This window comes from Ambystoma mexicanum, chromosome 1p (genome assembly GCF_040938575.1).
Source record: "Ambystoma mexicanum isolate Mex_15411 chromosome 1p, UKY_AmexF1_1, whole genome shotgun sequence".
Lineage (NCBI taxonomy): Eukaryota > Metazoa > Chordata > Amphibia > Caudata > Ambystomatidae > Ambystoma > Ambystoma mexicanum.
The window spans coordinates 1,341,522,116-1,341,537,219 of NC_090921.1; the positions used below are offsets into that span (position 1 = coordinate 1,341,522,116).

General features: G+C 43.8%; 1 protein-coding gene across 5 annotated transcripts in view; it reads right to left on the minus strand.

Moving 5' to 3' along the window:
* The window catches only part of LOC138454056 (myosin-10-like), a 623,027-nt gene that overhangs the window by 167,517 nt on the left and 440,406 nt on the right, over positions 1-15,104 (minus strand). For all 5 annotated transcript variants that reach the window (XM_069607013.1, XM_069607016.1, XM_069607014.1 and 2 more), the window contains one exon: positions 14,068-14,211. In XM_069607013.1, coding sequence (XP_069463114.1) covers positions 14,068-14,211 — 144 coding nt within the window. The remainder of the gene's footprint in view (positions 1-14,067; positions 14,212-15,104) is intronic.

Genomic DNA, 15,104 nt, shown 5'->3' on the forward strand with positions numbered 1-15,104 from the left:
CGTTCGGTGCTTGACTTATTTATTTATTTATTTTATTTTTATTGGTTTGTTACAAACCTTTAAAAAAGTTGGATATAAAACAGAATGACCTCAAGACAGAATTACATCGAACCATCCAAGCATCGAAATATGGAAGAAATTGTGCATGTCCCAATTATATTCACACAGGCACTAATACTGAGATTGTTGGTTCTCTACTGCATTTTTTAGTTTTTCCTCTACTAATTCCAAGAAAAATGTTAGTTCAATTGTTAGTCTGTGATTAGCATCTTGAAAAGAATATCTCCACCATTCTTCCATAGTCATTGATGCTTTTTCCATTATGAACCTTCCCAAATGAGTTGCGCGTTCTTGATTCAAGTTGGGGCATAATAATGTAAGATGTTTCAATGTTTCTGTATCATTTCCACAGAGTCTACATGTCAAAGAAGTTGTACTTCCTGCATCTCGTATGCTCAGGTTTTCCTGAGTGGGAAATTGGTTTAAGCAGTATTTCAGGAAACTCGTTCTACGTTTTTTTTCAGGAAATTTTTGCAGGTATGGCTGGACCACATTTAGTTTTTTCTCTTCAATTGGAATCAGTTCCATGATTCTGTGTTTTTTTGCTAGAGTCTCTAGTGTCTATCCACTTAAGCATTGACTTGATTTTATTTGGATTTTCTTGAAGACTCAAGTTTGCTCCTATATCCATTAGTATCTTTTCACAGCGTCTTGCCCAGAATGATAAAATGGAGTCACTTGGTCCGTTAGCCACATCTTTTAGGATGGTATATTGGGGTTGTGGTTTCTTGGCAGTTACTTTGCTAAATTCACTGAGTGTATTCCATGCTATTCTTCCATTGATAGATAGCAGACTGAGTTCAAATCTTATACAGTCAGTGGGCACGCCCGGTGGTAAGCGTAGCACTTTGTTCCAACGTGGCCCACACCTCAGCAGGGCAGCCGAAGGCACTCTCTGCTCCATGGATTAAAGCCGGTATGACCTTTGTTTTATAAAAGGTCAAAACAGGTACTACTGAATGTTTGCCATATTTAGTATTTACGATGCAAGCTTGCGCTGTCAATTGTTTGCATTTGCTCTTTACTTTTTCGACCCATGGGGCATCATTTATACTTGAGCTCAACAGCATGCCCAAGTACATTGATGGTTTTGTTAAATCAATCTTTCCTTCTCCCAGTTTCCACGAAAACTTTTTTTTCCCAATAGGGTCTTTGTTTTTCTGCAGATCTTGTAGAATTAGAATTTCTGATTTTTGTGTATTCGCATTCAAACCATTTTGTTGGATGTATTTGTCTAGAATGCATAATTTTCGTTGCAGACCTAATGGTGTGAGGTCTAGTAAAACTAGATAATCCGCATACAGTATCCAGTTGATTGCTTCTCCGTTTATTTTGGGCGGGTAATTATTTGCGTTTTCATATGCGACACCTAGGTCCGATATGAACAGGTTGAAATTAATCGAAGCAAGGGGACAGCCCTGTTTTACACCGCGATATGTTCTTATGGATTCCGATAAAGTTCCACTTTTGTCCATCCTTATTTTTATCTCGGTGTCGGTGTGCAGAGCTTTTATTGCCAATAACAGGCTGATTGGGCACTCCCAGTCGGACATTTTCTTCCATAGCAATTCTCTATCAATGCTGTCAAAAGCTTGTGACAGATCCACAAATGCAAGATAGATTTTTCTATTTCTTTTTATTGCATCCATTTTCAGTATATTGAGTAAGAATAGATTTAGGCTACACCCGACTCCTTTGACAAAACCTGATTGTCGGCAGTCCATATGATCGGTCTCTTGGATCCACTTAAGGAGTTGTTGCTGCAATTGCATGGCAAAGATTTTACCCAAGACATCCAATAGTGCAATTGGCCTGTAGTTTTTTGGATCGGCTCTGTTGCTTTTTTTGAAAATTGGAATAATGATTGCTGTTTTCCAACTTGTATGGATTTTACCTTCGTTGGCGATTGAGGCAAACAACAATACCAAAAATTTTGACCACTCTTCAGGGTTTTGTTTGATGACAAAGTTAGTTAAGCCATCAGCTCCTGGAGCCCTTGAAGAAGAGCTTCGTCGGATGCTTGTTAAGATGTCCTCTCTGTAAAATTGCAGGTCCCATTTTGCAAGTTGTGGTAGGGGGGGTCAGTTGAGATGCTTCTTTTTTCATATACTGCTTGAAAATGTTTGACCCACTCACTCTCCTCCACCATGTTGATTTGGATTGCTTCTTGAGGACACTCAATGTTATTTATCAGTTTCCAAAAATCGCAAGAGTTCTTATTGTTAAGGCTGGCCAGCATTAGCTCGCTATCTTGCTGGTACGTGAAAGCTTTATGCGAAATTTGCCAGTTTTTGTATCTTTGTTTGCTGATTTTGTTTGCTTGTTTTTGTTTATGTTGTCTTAACTCTTTTCGGAGTTTCTGTTTTCTTTCACGGACTTGCTGATCAAATAGATGTTTCGGTTGGAATGATGGTTTTTTGGTTCCTTTATCTTTGATCATGAATTGTTCTAGAAGGATGGTGTATTCTACTTTTTTATGTTCTATTTCAGATTTGTACTTGTCTACGAAACTAAGTATTTTCACTTCCTGGGGTTTTATTCGGAGCCGAGATCTATTGGGTTCAACCATCACCTGATCGTTCCATTGCTGAGGCTTTACAATATTTGTCATCTGTATTGAGAGCTTAAGTTGGCTGTGGTCACTGTTTGCATCAGGTGTAATTTGGAGAGACACAGCTCGATGATGTAGATTTTGTGATATGAAGAAGTAGTCTATAGTTGACAATTGTTTCATAAATCTCCAGGTTGACTCAGGTGGGATATCGCCCTTGATATTCCCATTGGCATGGTTACATTTCTTTCTTCCAGATTAGTGCACCATTTTTTGGCCAGTTTTCGAAGTGGATTTTGAGGACCACAGCAATTTTTGCTCTCTTTGTGTCATGATGCCTACCCCCGGAGCACCAGGCCAGGCCCAGCACCCCCGGGAGCAGGCATCATGCCCCCGGGTAAAAGCCCAGCGGCCCCTTATAGGGGCTCTTTGGACTCTGTCCTGGCGCCGCTGGCGCCAGGCTCATGTTGGACATCAGTCAGGCTCATAAAGGAAGGTGTTTTGTGTACTTACCTGATGCAGACCATGCTGCAAGATTCAGGCCTCCCTGAGACCTGAAAGGGACTATTTTTTCATTGGGACTATTTTGCCACTCGGGCGTGGCCAGGGAAGGATACTTACCTGGAACTACTTTGGGGGCTATTTAAGCCACGCCCAGACAGTAGCTCACGCTTCGCGTTGTTCTGCGTCCAAGCAGCTGAAAGCTCACCGTGTCTGCTCCTGCATCTGGTCTCCAGCCACGCCCGCCTCGATCCTGGAACACCTATAAGGAAAAAAGAGAAGAGAAAGGTGAAAACCAAGAATTTTATCAAACTTCTTACCTGCATCCTGAACCTTCACGCCAGCGTTCCTGAGAAAAGACTTTCATTTAAAAGCACCGCGTTGCTCGCTGCAGCGCAGCGCTTCACTCACCTGTCCTCGGGAGTTCTTCTGGCTCCACCGCGACTGTCTGCACTGGTCGCCACATCTCTGCGCCTAGGGGAGAGAAGAAGAGACAAAAGGTGAGCAGAAGGAACATATGAGGAAAGCCTAATTTTCCGCCATAACACTTACCGGTCTTCTGTTGGTGGACCATTCCTCATTTCGGGTCGGCGCCGCTTCGTTGGCAGGTACCGCACCCCGGCCCCTATGGGGAAAGGACAAAAGACATTACTGGGGGAATATCAAGACATTAAGAGGGATCGCCCCCATAGCTAACTCACCTGAGTTTACCATCGGCAATTCAATCCCTCAACGCATCGCCTTCATTCTGCACCTGAAATAAAGGACAGATCACAGGTTAGGAAGGCAACAGAAAAGGAGGCTCAACACTTGAACTTTTGTAATCTTCATACTTACGGCGTTCCGCTCGGAAAAGTCAAGTGGATTTTGCCAGCGCCATTCTGAAAACCAGTGAAGTAACTGGACAAACACGCGCCCCTGCACCAGAAGCAGGATGGAGAGTTCATCCTTTCAAACCATAAGGTGAGCTTCAACCGGGGATTTCGGAGGAAGTTAGAGAAGAACGAAGGGGGGAAGGGGGGAGCAAGCACACTATTCTGCAGACTGTTAATCCCCTTTCTCATCTGCAGAAGGATATTCCTACGGGCCAGACCAGCAAGATTTGAGGGTCCTGTTCAGTCGGTGTTCCGAGTTCTGTGCATCACGCTCGAAGAGGCCACAGCAACCCAGACTAGACCAGCGCCTCCGTGGGAGTCAGGTGAGCGTTACACTTTGATGCAATCTAGATTTAGATCCCCACATCAAATGATGTTTGGGTTTTGATGGATGCTGTTTATTTCATCAATCAAGTTGCATATCAATTTTAAGAATTTAAATCTACCTGCATTTTTGTGATGCCAGTAGAGATTTACAATATGGATTTGATTGATATTATTGTTTGTATTATTTTTTGCAGATAACACTGTATAAGGGAGAAAGGTTTGTTGTTTTTACTAGAGTCCAACCTGAGTTCTTTTTAATCATGGTCAGGAGGCCAGCTGATGGGCGTCCCTCAGATCTTATTATGGCTGGATTTATTTCCAATTGATATTCATCAGAGGTTGGACAAGAAGCCATCCATGTTTCCTGCAAACAAATTATGGTTAAAGCATCACTCCAGCTGTTTGATTCGTTGAACAAGTGTACAAATCCTCTAGTGTTCCAGGATAGAATGTTTATAGTAGGACCACTTGGTCCTTGTTGGCAGCTTTTATTGCCACCCAGTACACTAGCCAACCAATTCCAATTTGTACTTTTGTTTAAGTTTTGTGTGTCCATCGAGACATTATTTTCATTGCTGGAGATGCTTGTGTTTCCATTTATCGTAATTTTAATTTGTTCACCAAGAGTAAAAGGTGCTTGACTCTTGGCTCCTTTTTCTGTTTCAGCTCGCGGCCCAACAGAGTTGGACGCACTCTGTAAATTCGCACTAAAAGCTTGAGGGTCCTCAGGTCGCTGACTCTTTTTTGTCTGGATTCTATCAGCTTCTCCACAGTCTTTTAATGGCTCTTCTAGGGTGACAATTGCAGTAGTGGTTTGGACCTCTTCATGGATGTCAAACCCCATAGAGAATAAGAACTGAATCGCATTCAAGAGAAGATCACTTATGAGTCTTGAGTCTATGTGTAGCCGTACTTTGTCGTTCTATTCATCATTGACAAACTCGACCGTTTCTTTGTATCTAAAATTCTTTCAAGAATCAGGATATGTTTCCCCGAACTCTTATGTTTTACAGCTCGTGGGCTGTGTTTTTGATTGAGTCCCTTCTTTTTCCTTAATTTCTTGAGACTGTGGAATTAAACATAAATCTCTTGAGCAAGTTTGTCCAACAGAAGGACAAGTGGATCTCTTGGGCCCGTTGGTGTCTACGCAATAAGTTTGATTTGAGTTGTCAATTGAGGATTTTGGGTGGTTTGTTTCAGCTGCCGATTTGACTGACGCACTCCGGATTCCTTGTCGTTTTCTTTTCTCATCCATGGTCTCGAATTTTACTTCCGAATGTGACATGTCCCGAGTTTTGTTGACCTCCAAAGGCAGAATCAATTGACTTATTCTTCCACAATTTGCCACAAATTCAAGTGGTTTTTCCGTCTGTGTTTGTGCATTTGGTACTGTAGTTGGGTTAGCACAGATTTCCACTATTTGAGCATCCCTTTCTTCGTAGCACGACTCTTCTTCATATGTGGATAGATTAAGCAGTTCACTCTGCGAGGGTTCCTCATTTTCCACATCTATGATCGATTCTTTAGTAGAGATCTTGCCGATTATTTTGTGGTTTGTGGAGTCTTTTATTAGATTTTCGCTCCTCTGCTCTGTGTTTACATAGACATTTACTGCCTTTAGATTTCTTAGGAATTTTCTTGAGCCCAAGTTATTTCGTTTTTTTTAACATTTTTGGTTTTTTTATTTTTTCCTTGAATTTGATTTGTATTACATGAGTTTTGCTTTACAAAGATTCCATAGTTTTTTTTTTCTTTGAATACATTTTGCTCAAGCGGGGTTGTGGATAACGGGCCCTGACTCCCGTCCCGTTTTTCTGAAGTGGGAGTATTGATTGCGATTTTTCCAGCAACGAGTCCTAGACTCTTCATTTACCGCTTGTTCATTGTTGTTCAAACCAAGTTGGGAGGCTTCAAACGGAGTTTCCCCTGTCCCAACAATACCTTGCGCATTGGCAGAGGTAGAGGGGATAGCCTCTATGCGCGGCGGAATATTGGCACCCTCTGCTAGATTCTTCTTTTCTTGATGGATATTGGCGCCTTGTGTCATGGTTGAGGCCCTTAGGCAAATATCATTATCCAGCTGGATTGTTGGCGTATCTCTGACGACTAAATTGTGGGCCAAAGTAACATCCGAATGTTCTAACATTGTTGGAGCAGGGACTTGCTCTTCCTCTAACCGTACTTGGGTTGCTTCTCTCTCCTCATGGCCTACACTTACAATATTGTAATTTTCAGTAGGTCTTGTAAGCTGTGAAGTCAAAGTGTCGTCAAGCACGATTTGTTAGTAGTCATTCTCAATGGCAATTGTGAAGTGCGGCAAGCAACAAGATCACACTTATCTCTTCTTAGTTTTTGATTTATTTTCAGTAAGCCCAAGGCTTCTTTAGTCACTTCAGCTAGTAATTTCTTGTCCTCACAGTTGACACGCTTTTGATCGGCTAGATCCTTCAGTGACTGATCAATCCTCTGAATATTAGCCCATATATTGTTAATTACTGAATCTCGCTGAGAATCTGGAGCATGAATTTTGGAGTTTAGTAAAGCAGATAGAGTTGATAGATCTTTTATATTATCACTGATTTGTTCATACATTTTGAGCATTGGTGCCATAGCAATTGCCAGTGAGGACATGACAAAAGGTCTTAAATCGTTTAGGGCTTCCTTGATTCGTTTTTTATCATGGGCGTCACTCTTGATTGGATTTATAGAGGCTCTATGGAGCATCCATTTTGGTTTTGAATCATTTCAATGTTTTTCTGTCGTATATATTATAGCTTCATCATTTGAAGACGATTCTGAGTTCTCGCCTAAGGACAGCCCAACAGGAGGTGTTGATGTAGGTCTCACGTCCTGTTTATTGTGTCTTAATTTTGATGACAGAGTTTTAGCAGATTGCTTAGGTCTATTTTGCGAGCATTCAAATGGAGGAGACGTGCTTGAGACAACACGTCTTCGTTTTCTAGAGCCCATTGGCCAATGATTCATTGGTGTGGACTCTTTAGTTGGAAACTTATCTGGTTGCTGTGACAACTCATGATCCTTATTATGTTCCTTTACAATTGGTATTTCACCAACAGAGGCCAGTTTTGAAGAAGTTTTTGAGATTAATGATCCATTCAGTTCTGTCAAATCTAGCAATAGTTTATTCACAATTCCCAGAGAGTTTCGTTTTTTAGGTGGAGAAAGAGCAGTTTCGCATACAGGATCTTCATGTTCTTGTGTGTTCACTTCTGCCACCTCCTCATGGGTCAAATCAACTATGTGCATTTCAATGTAATCACAGGTTTTTGTATTTAAATTTACTTCCAGCTCCTGCTCCACTAACGAGATTTTCCTGGTCTCTTCTCCTTTCTCAGGCAGTTCTGGGCAAAATGTGGCAATGTGATTATTTAGACCTCGGGTTTCAACGAGGCTCACCAGACTCATTGTGGTGTCAGCTGCGCTCTCTAACCACATGCCAGTGCTTTCAGAGGTTAAGTGACTCTCCCTAGTCGCGAGCACGCCAAGCTCCGATCGAGGATCGGAGCGAAGCATCTGTTCAGCACGGTCAGCTGGCATTCGCATCTGCTGCAGATCAGTCCCCGCGGCAGTTTCTCCGCACGCCGCAGTTCTGTCATTGTGTCTCTGCCACACACCCGTTCCACAACAAGCAGCGACCGCCCCCATTTTCAGCTCTGCATTTCTCCCTCCAAGCGCAAAAACAACAATAGATTCCCTTGAGGAGCCCGAACACCTCACCTCCTTGGGTAAATACTCTACATGGTTTGCACGTTCACAGTTTGTGGTAGAGTGAAGGAGGCATTGTGTATGAGTTAGTTGTGGTGTTATGTGGGATGTGAGTGAGCAGTCGTCTTCATTTTCAATACAATCCAAATCATTTGTTATATTTTTATGCAAAGAGGTCTTTGGTAGGGAGATGGTACGGGGAGTGGGAGAGGAAGTGCAGATGGGATCTCTTACTTGGGGAGCCTCCGGACGGCTCATGATATCGTCCGACAGTTCGGAGCTCTCTCGCTCAGTTCGGCGTAGGTGTAGCCGCGTTAATGGATGATGTAAATTTCGTGAAGGGCGACTCATGCGACTCATGCCGAAAATGCCGGACTGACGTTTAGAAATTCAGGAGTTCACCAGGTGCCTGCTTAGCCTCGTGAGCCTCCAGGGACTCACGAGACTGTGCACCGACTCCGCGCCGCTCCGCGGAAAGGAGGGGATTTTATGTGCTCCACACCCTCTTGCAGTAGTGGAAATAGAAGGAGGACCAATGTGAGTCTTCCGAACAGCAGCTCCAAGGAAACAGGAAAAACAAAGTAACAGAGACTCACGAGACTCTGCACCGACTCTGCTTGACTTATAGCAGGTCCTATCAGGCTTCAGCCTGTATTTGAGATTTATGGAAGCAGTCTTGTGGGCATCAGGAGAGTTCTCCAAGGCATGACCTGAGATCGGCTCTATGGGGGTGGAGACCGATTGTAAAGATTTACCTTAGATGTGCTCACCTTGGAAACAAGACGACAAGAAGCAACACAGGTTCGATCCCCGCAACTAGGACATACTCCTGTAACAGCGCCTCGATGCCCCCGGGCTCTGTGAGCGCTTTAAAAAAATGTTTTTTAAAAAAATTATAAGGGTGTCGCAAAAACAAAGCCAGCCTGTGGGGCTAACGCTAGGGGAGGGACAGCAGAATGCTGATGGTAATGATCAAAAACTCCATCGCTCCGTACTGTGCGTCTATTGGATGGGAGGTCACATGAGCAGGGTTCAGAATCTGCCTCCATTTTGCTGCTAGATCGATGTTAAATGACCGCGTTTTTTGCTTCAAAGATGCGGCAACAACCAATGGTAGATGCTAAAAAAAATGTCACTTCGTGTACATGCGGCCAACCAATGGCAGAAAAAAAAACTATCTCATGATGCCAAAGCGTGAAGGATCATGGGTCCCTGCACACGTGGGTTAGTGATAGTGACAGGATTGCTCTGTCACCGCCCCATTTCAAATGAATAAAAATAAGATGTAATACTCCAAATAAATTGGTTAAAAAAAAAAAGTAATACTCCAAGCCACTAGATGGCAACCTACGCAAAGCATGTTAATCTAAGCAGGCAAGCTTCAGAAATACGTACACCATCACGAGTCTCGCTCGGCATGCTCAAACTGAGGCCCCTACTCTTCTAAAATTCTATGGAAATAAGAAATAAAACAGCCATAAAACAACCATGGAGTGGCAGATGCAGCCATTTTATCTTCCCATCGAAGTGCCTTGAGATTTCTGAATGGGTTTATATGGTTAATGGTTACATTTCAATGTTGGGGTTAATGTTATGAAATATGAAATGCAAAACAAAGGAGGTGATGGCTGGAAGGTTTAGAATTATTCTTAACCTCTGGCATCGCTCAGAGAAACCCTCCAGACCATCGTTCCTTGCCTGCCAAGCCATTACAGAAAAGGGAAAGAGTGTATGCATATGGTCCCTCTACAGAAGGGGCAGTCCAGCCAGAACTGCTTGGTCACGCCCCTTCTGCACAAGACCACTAGCAACCCCAGGCATGTTTCAGCCTCACTGATGGGACCCCACAAGGCCGACACATGTCTGGATTGCTTGTGTTTCCGTGTGGAGGGAACCTGGCCAAGCAGTTCAGGCTGGGCTTTTTTCATAGGTGGCAGTGCCTAACTGATTGGCATATGGCTGGACCCTTTTTGAAATGACAAGAGGGGCTAAGAACAGTGGTGTGGAAGGTTGCCCAGAACAGTGCTTGTAGTTCAGATTTATTTGAAACCTTCCACCTATCACTTATTTGGCTATAGTGTGTGTCTCTGTTTGAGAGACAGAGTATGCCCAGACGTTGGTGCCTTGTTTGCTACGCCATAGGGAACAAAACTGCACCTCACTGATGAGGCCCAGCGAGGCCGAATGTCAGGGGTTGCTTGCGTTTCCCTACAGAGGGGACCTGGCATAGCAGTTTGGGCTGAGCTGCTGCCATTGGAGGCAGTGACGGACTGATTTGCACATGGCTAGAGCCCTTCTGCAATGGCACAGACTGGCTAAAAAACAGTGGCGTGGAAGCTTGCCCAGAGTAGTACCAGTGGTTCTTATTTATTCAAAACCTTCCTTTCATCACTTTTTTGGCTAGAGTGAAATATGAAGTGAGCACCAAGCCCAGTTTGCATTATGTACACACGAGATGTTAATAGGCAGGGTGCCAATGGAACATTTAAATGGAGGTGCCTTCCAGGTGCAGCATGGTTGGAAAGACGTGAAATGGTAGGGTTGGGTTTCAATGGGTAGGCCTGGTATGAGATGCAAGGCTGGTAAAGGGTCACAAACACTGCCAATACAGTGGTAGCGTATTGGCATGGCAGGGGTCATGAGGGTATGAGGGAAGGCTGGGGAAGGCTTGATGACAAGATGAGGAAAGGGCATTCTGGGCCCAGACGGCTCATGCAATTCGCTAATTAAAAAGAACCCAAGTTTGTGGGGCATCAGTCGGGCATTATACCAACCTGCAGGACCAAAAGCATTGCCATCCCAGTGCAGAAGCGCAGACCCAGGGAAGATAGAAATAATGATCGCATCTTGGCGATGTAGGAAATGCTGGCAAAGATGTGTTAGCATTGTTTTAAAATAGCTCAGTGATTGGATAGTTATCAAACAAATTCTTCGGTTAAATCAGGCGGGTTTAAGAAAACATAATTTATCCATAAAAATATCCTTTGCACCAGTTACGGGATTTGAACGGGCACGGAGTAAGTATGGTCGGCAGGTCCACGTTGCTTTCATCGGCCTTAGTTGCACCTTTGATACCGTTAATCGTGGTCGTCTCCGGCAAAAGCTGTGGCCGGGATATACCATTAGGCCTATTGAAAATGAGTATTGCTTTGCACAATGACACCTCCGTTAAAACGAGAACGAGTCAAACTGGTGTCTTCATGAACTCATACATAGGCCTAACAAAACAGGGTTGCATTCCAGCACCCACATTATTTAATTTATATTTATCTGATCTTTTGACCGCATTGGTTTCACAAAGTGTTTCCCTCAAACTAGGAACTGTCTGCCTTCAATGGATGGGTTACACAGAGGATTTGAGACTGATGGGCTTTACTCCCACAGCTGTACATCGGTTGACCTTACTGGGTTCCTAGCCAGTATTGAATAACCTCGGCACTAACGCACACAATACTAAGATCGTGACTTTCCATCCTGGCAGGAAGCAGCTCAGAGGACGTTTATTTTTGTCGAAATGAAATGATCAACAGGTGGAGTGCATACCACAGTCTAATTATCTAGCGGTAACTACTGACCACAAGTTAAAATCACAATCCCAAATGGAGACAACAAGTTATTCAGCTCGTTTCCATTTGGCGGCCATCAGATATTTCTCCCAGACACATCGAGGGTACTCTCGTTTCCCCTTAATTAATACACACAGGGCTAAAATTATCCCGACGATCTTATCCGGAGTGGAAATATGCAGAACTAAATATGTGCGGGGATAAAAATGGAAAGCTACTGTTTTCGGGGACTTACCAACATGCCACGCAACCTTCTGGTAGAGGGTCCATTGAGTGAAATGGGCATAAACTCCATAAACTCTGACATTAGTACCGCTTTTGAACTTAAACTGGAAGATGGTAAATTATGAGGCTAACACACTAATGAATTTGATGGTTAGTGATTATTCTAGAGACAGCCTAATGATAGAGGTCATGGCTTGCAGCAAACATTTAAAGATTGATCCACTGAGGACCTTGGTTATCAAAGTTAAATGAGTATTACAAAATGTATACACTGGCTCTTTTGAATTGGGAACAAAACTTGGTAACCCTTGCCTCAAAATCACATAGCAGTGACTACACCCCGTACATTCCTACTCCTTAAGAATACCAGGCTTCTTAAAAGAGTTTCCCTTTCGTGTTATTAGACGAGAGTATATGAGAATACAATTCAACATTGTGGAGACTATGAAAGTTCTGGGGGCCAGGGTTCAACTTAATAAGGATCTTAGGATGTGTAGAGTATGCAGTAACATGCGATTGGAAAACCCAAAACATCTACTCGCATCTTGTGCTGCCTTGCTTGACTTCTATAGCAAACATCTACTAGACTGTGGTTAAACAGGACATTGCTCTGTTGGAGGGAGAACTCCTGTAGAGAAGATTTATGGAGAGGAATGACATTGGTTTACTAGACATTTTTAATACATTTTGGTATTTTATTAAGGAATTTTGGGATGAACTCACGAATTAAGTGATGTATCGTTTAACTGATAATATGCTATTCTGTGATTGTATCCTTTTCATATGGTTCTGCTTTTGATTATAACTGTAAAAAGTAATTTAATTTTGAATGTATGATACAAACGATTTAGAAAGATACAGCTATTTGATTGTATAGCAACTCAACTGCTTACTTACTTGTAAGGAACACACACATATATAAGAGATGGACACCAACTGCTTCACACATTCCCCAACAAGCCTTGGCAAAGCCAATATGGCGGTCTTTACCAAAATATCGTACCCTATGAAAAGATTGGCTTTGCCAAGGCTCTCTATTATATGCAACAACGCTCCCCCACTCTCCCTGTTTCTCTCTCCATCTCTCTAAAAACCTTATCTTGTTAGACTTCATTGGTATGAACGGCGCATCCACCACACCCCCACCACACCCCCTCCTCACGAGATCCCTGAGATTTCCAAAGAAGACTCTGAGTTTGGTTGAAGGCATTTTGATTTTAAGTGGCAATTAACTAAAATGAGAAACTCCACACCCTCGGAGGTGCTGAAAATGTTTGCAACATTAGTTGCATCGTGACATGCACTTTTGAACGACAGAGCATGGCCATCAATGAGCCAAAGGCCTGTTGCGAGACGGTCTTCAATCATACTACATGTTTATACCTTTAATACTAAAAATAGATTACGTGTCCCAGAAAACAAAGAGCTGCTGGCTATTAAATCCTGACTCGATAAAGGCAGGGTTGCCCTGCGTCATGGGCAGTCTGTGCCATCTCCCCGAGACCTGCACTCACGGGGAACCCGCGGGCGCCAACTGCCACTCGCATACTAAGTAATGCAGATTGTATTGCGCTGCTACCAGACGTGAGGCTCATTTTCCTTCCCGTCTCGTCGAGGCCGCATGGTTGCCTCATAGCCCCCCTGCAACGCTTGAGACAAATACCTTTGCCTCTTCAGAGGCTCAGTGGGCGTCGTCTGTGGGGTGAAAGGGAAAGAGGACCATGGAGGACAGGTAGGGGGGAGGGGGAAGCGTGAAAAGTCTGGGAGACATAAATGGACAGACTTCATTTATAATTTGCTGGGGAGTGTTCGGGATTGTTGGGATGTATGGATTGTTTTTGGTGTTTAAACCAGAAGAAATGATGGGAAGAAGTATGGGAAGCAAAGCAGGGTAGTGTATCGTTCAGTGCTCTGGTTTCTGGTTGAGGGGGACAGAGTAGCACCCACTAACTTGCAAATGTGTAGTACAAATGTTTTCTTAATGTAGGTGCCCTTTAAGAGTATGGGATGATGTTTTGGGAAGTTACGGGCTTTTGTGGCAGGGTGGTGCTTTGGAAGGACACAATGCAGGAACAGTCTCCTGCATTCATCATGCAAAGGCTTGACACGTGCCCGACCGTGTCAAGCCCTACCAGCACCAGTCTACTGCGAAGTGTCTCCAGATGCCCCTGCCACCCAAACATCGCAAGTCAATAAGCCTTAGTGGAGTCCTCCGACACCTCCACAGCACACTTACACATCATCTCGTCATGCGCGAAGCCCATGATCTTCATGGACTCCATGGTTTCCTGGTAGATATCCTTGTCCTGCTGGCCGGGAATGGGAAGGGATCCGTTGGACAGGAAGCGGTACTGGTTGAAGGATTCCAGCAGAAGGTCGGCTGCAGGAGGGAACAAAATAACTGTTACACAGGAAATCCTGTTTCGGTTCAGCACTTTCGCTTTTGGCCCCACCAGAGCTTTAATAGCTTTATGCACACACATGATGTGCTCTTATTTCAGGAGAGTTCTCATCTCTGCGTTAAAAGGTGTGGCACCAACTCAAGCCAGATGCATTCATGCTGTCCTGTTTCCATAGAAACCGACGATGCCAAAGAGGCTCTATGTGAATGCAGATCGCAGGCACTCCTTTGCGCCACACTACTATACAACAGCTGATCACTAGGTGTCAGTACTGTAGTGGTGCCTGCGTCATCGCACAGGGCCATTCACTGTTCACAAAACAGCATATTCAACCGTCATTAACCTGTGCTCTGGTATCCAGGGTGTGTTGAGCGCCTTAGACAAGTAAATAAATATGTGTGGGAGGTACAAACTTCGAGGAGTCACTGGACGTAAGTTCCTATGCTTCTAAGTAGTAGAACTCCGACAAATCACTTGCAACCGCATCCATCCTCCATCTCCCAGTCTCTCCCCCAACGTTCTCTGCGAACACCATTCAATGCTCTTAACACATCTCCCTCCCAACAATAGAAACAAACGGCTGTGAACGAAGCAAGAAGTAACCTACAAGTCTTTGAAAGAAACGAAAACCACACATACCCATACATGTGGGTGTGCACAACTGGAACGCCTAAGAGTAAGACTCTTCCTGAAGGAATGCAGTTATTTCCTCATGGTACGAAGTACTCCAACTAAGCAATGTAAACAAAAACGTCATACATCACATAGTCCTCTTCCCACACAGGAGGTTTCTGCACCCTGCTGGCATGATTTCTTTTTCGCAGTACACAAGCACTTGATGCTACCTGTCCTGCTGCTTGCGTATCTTGCT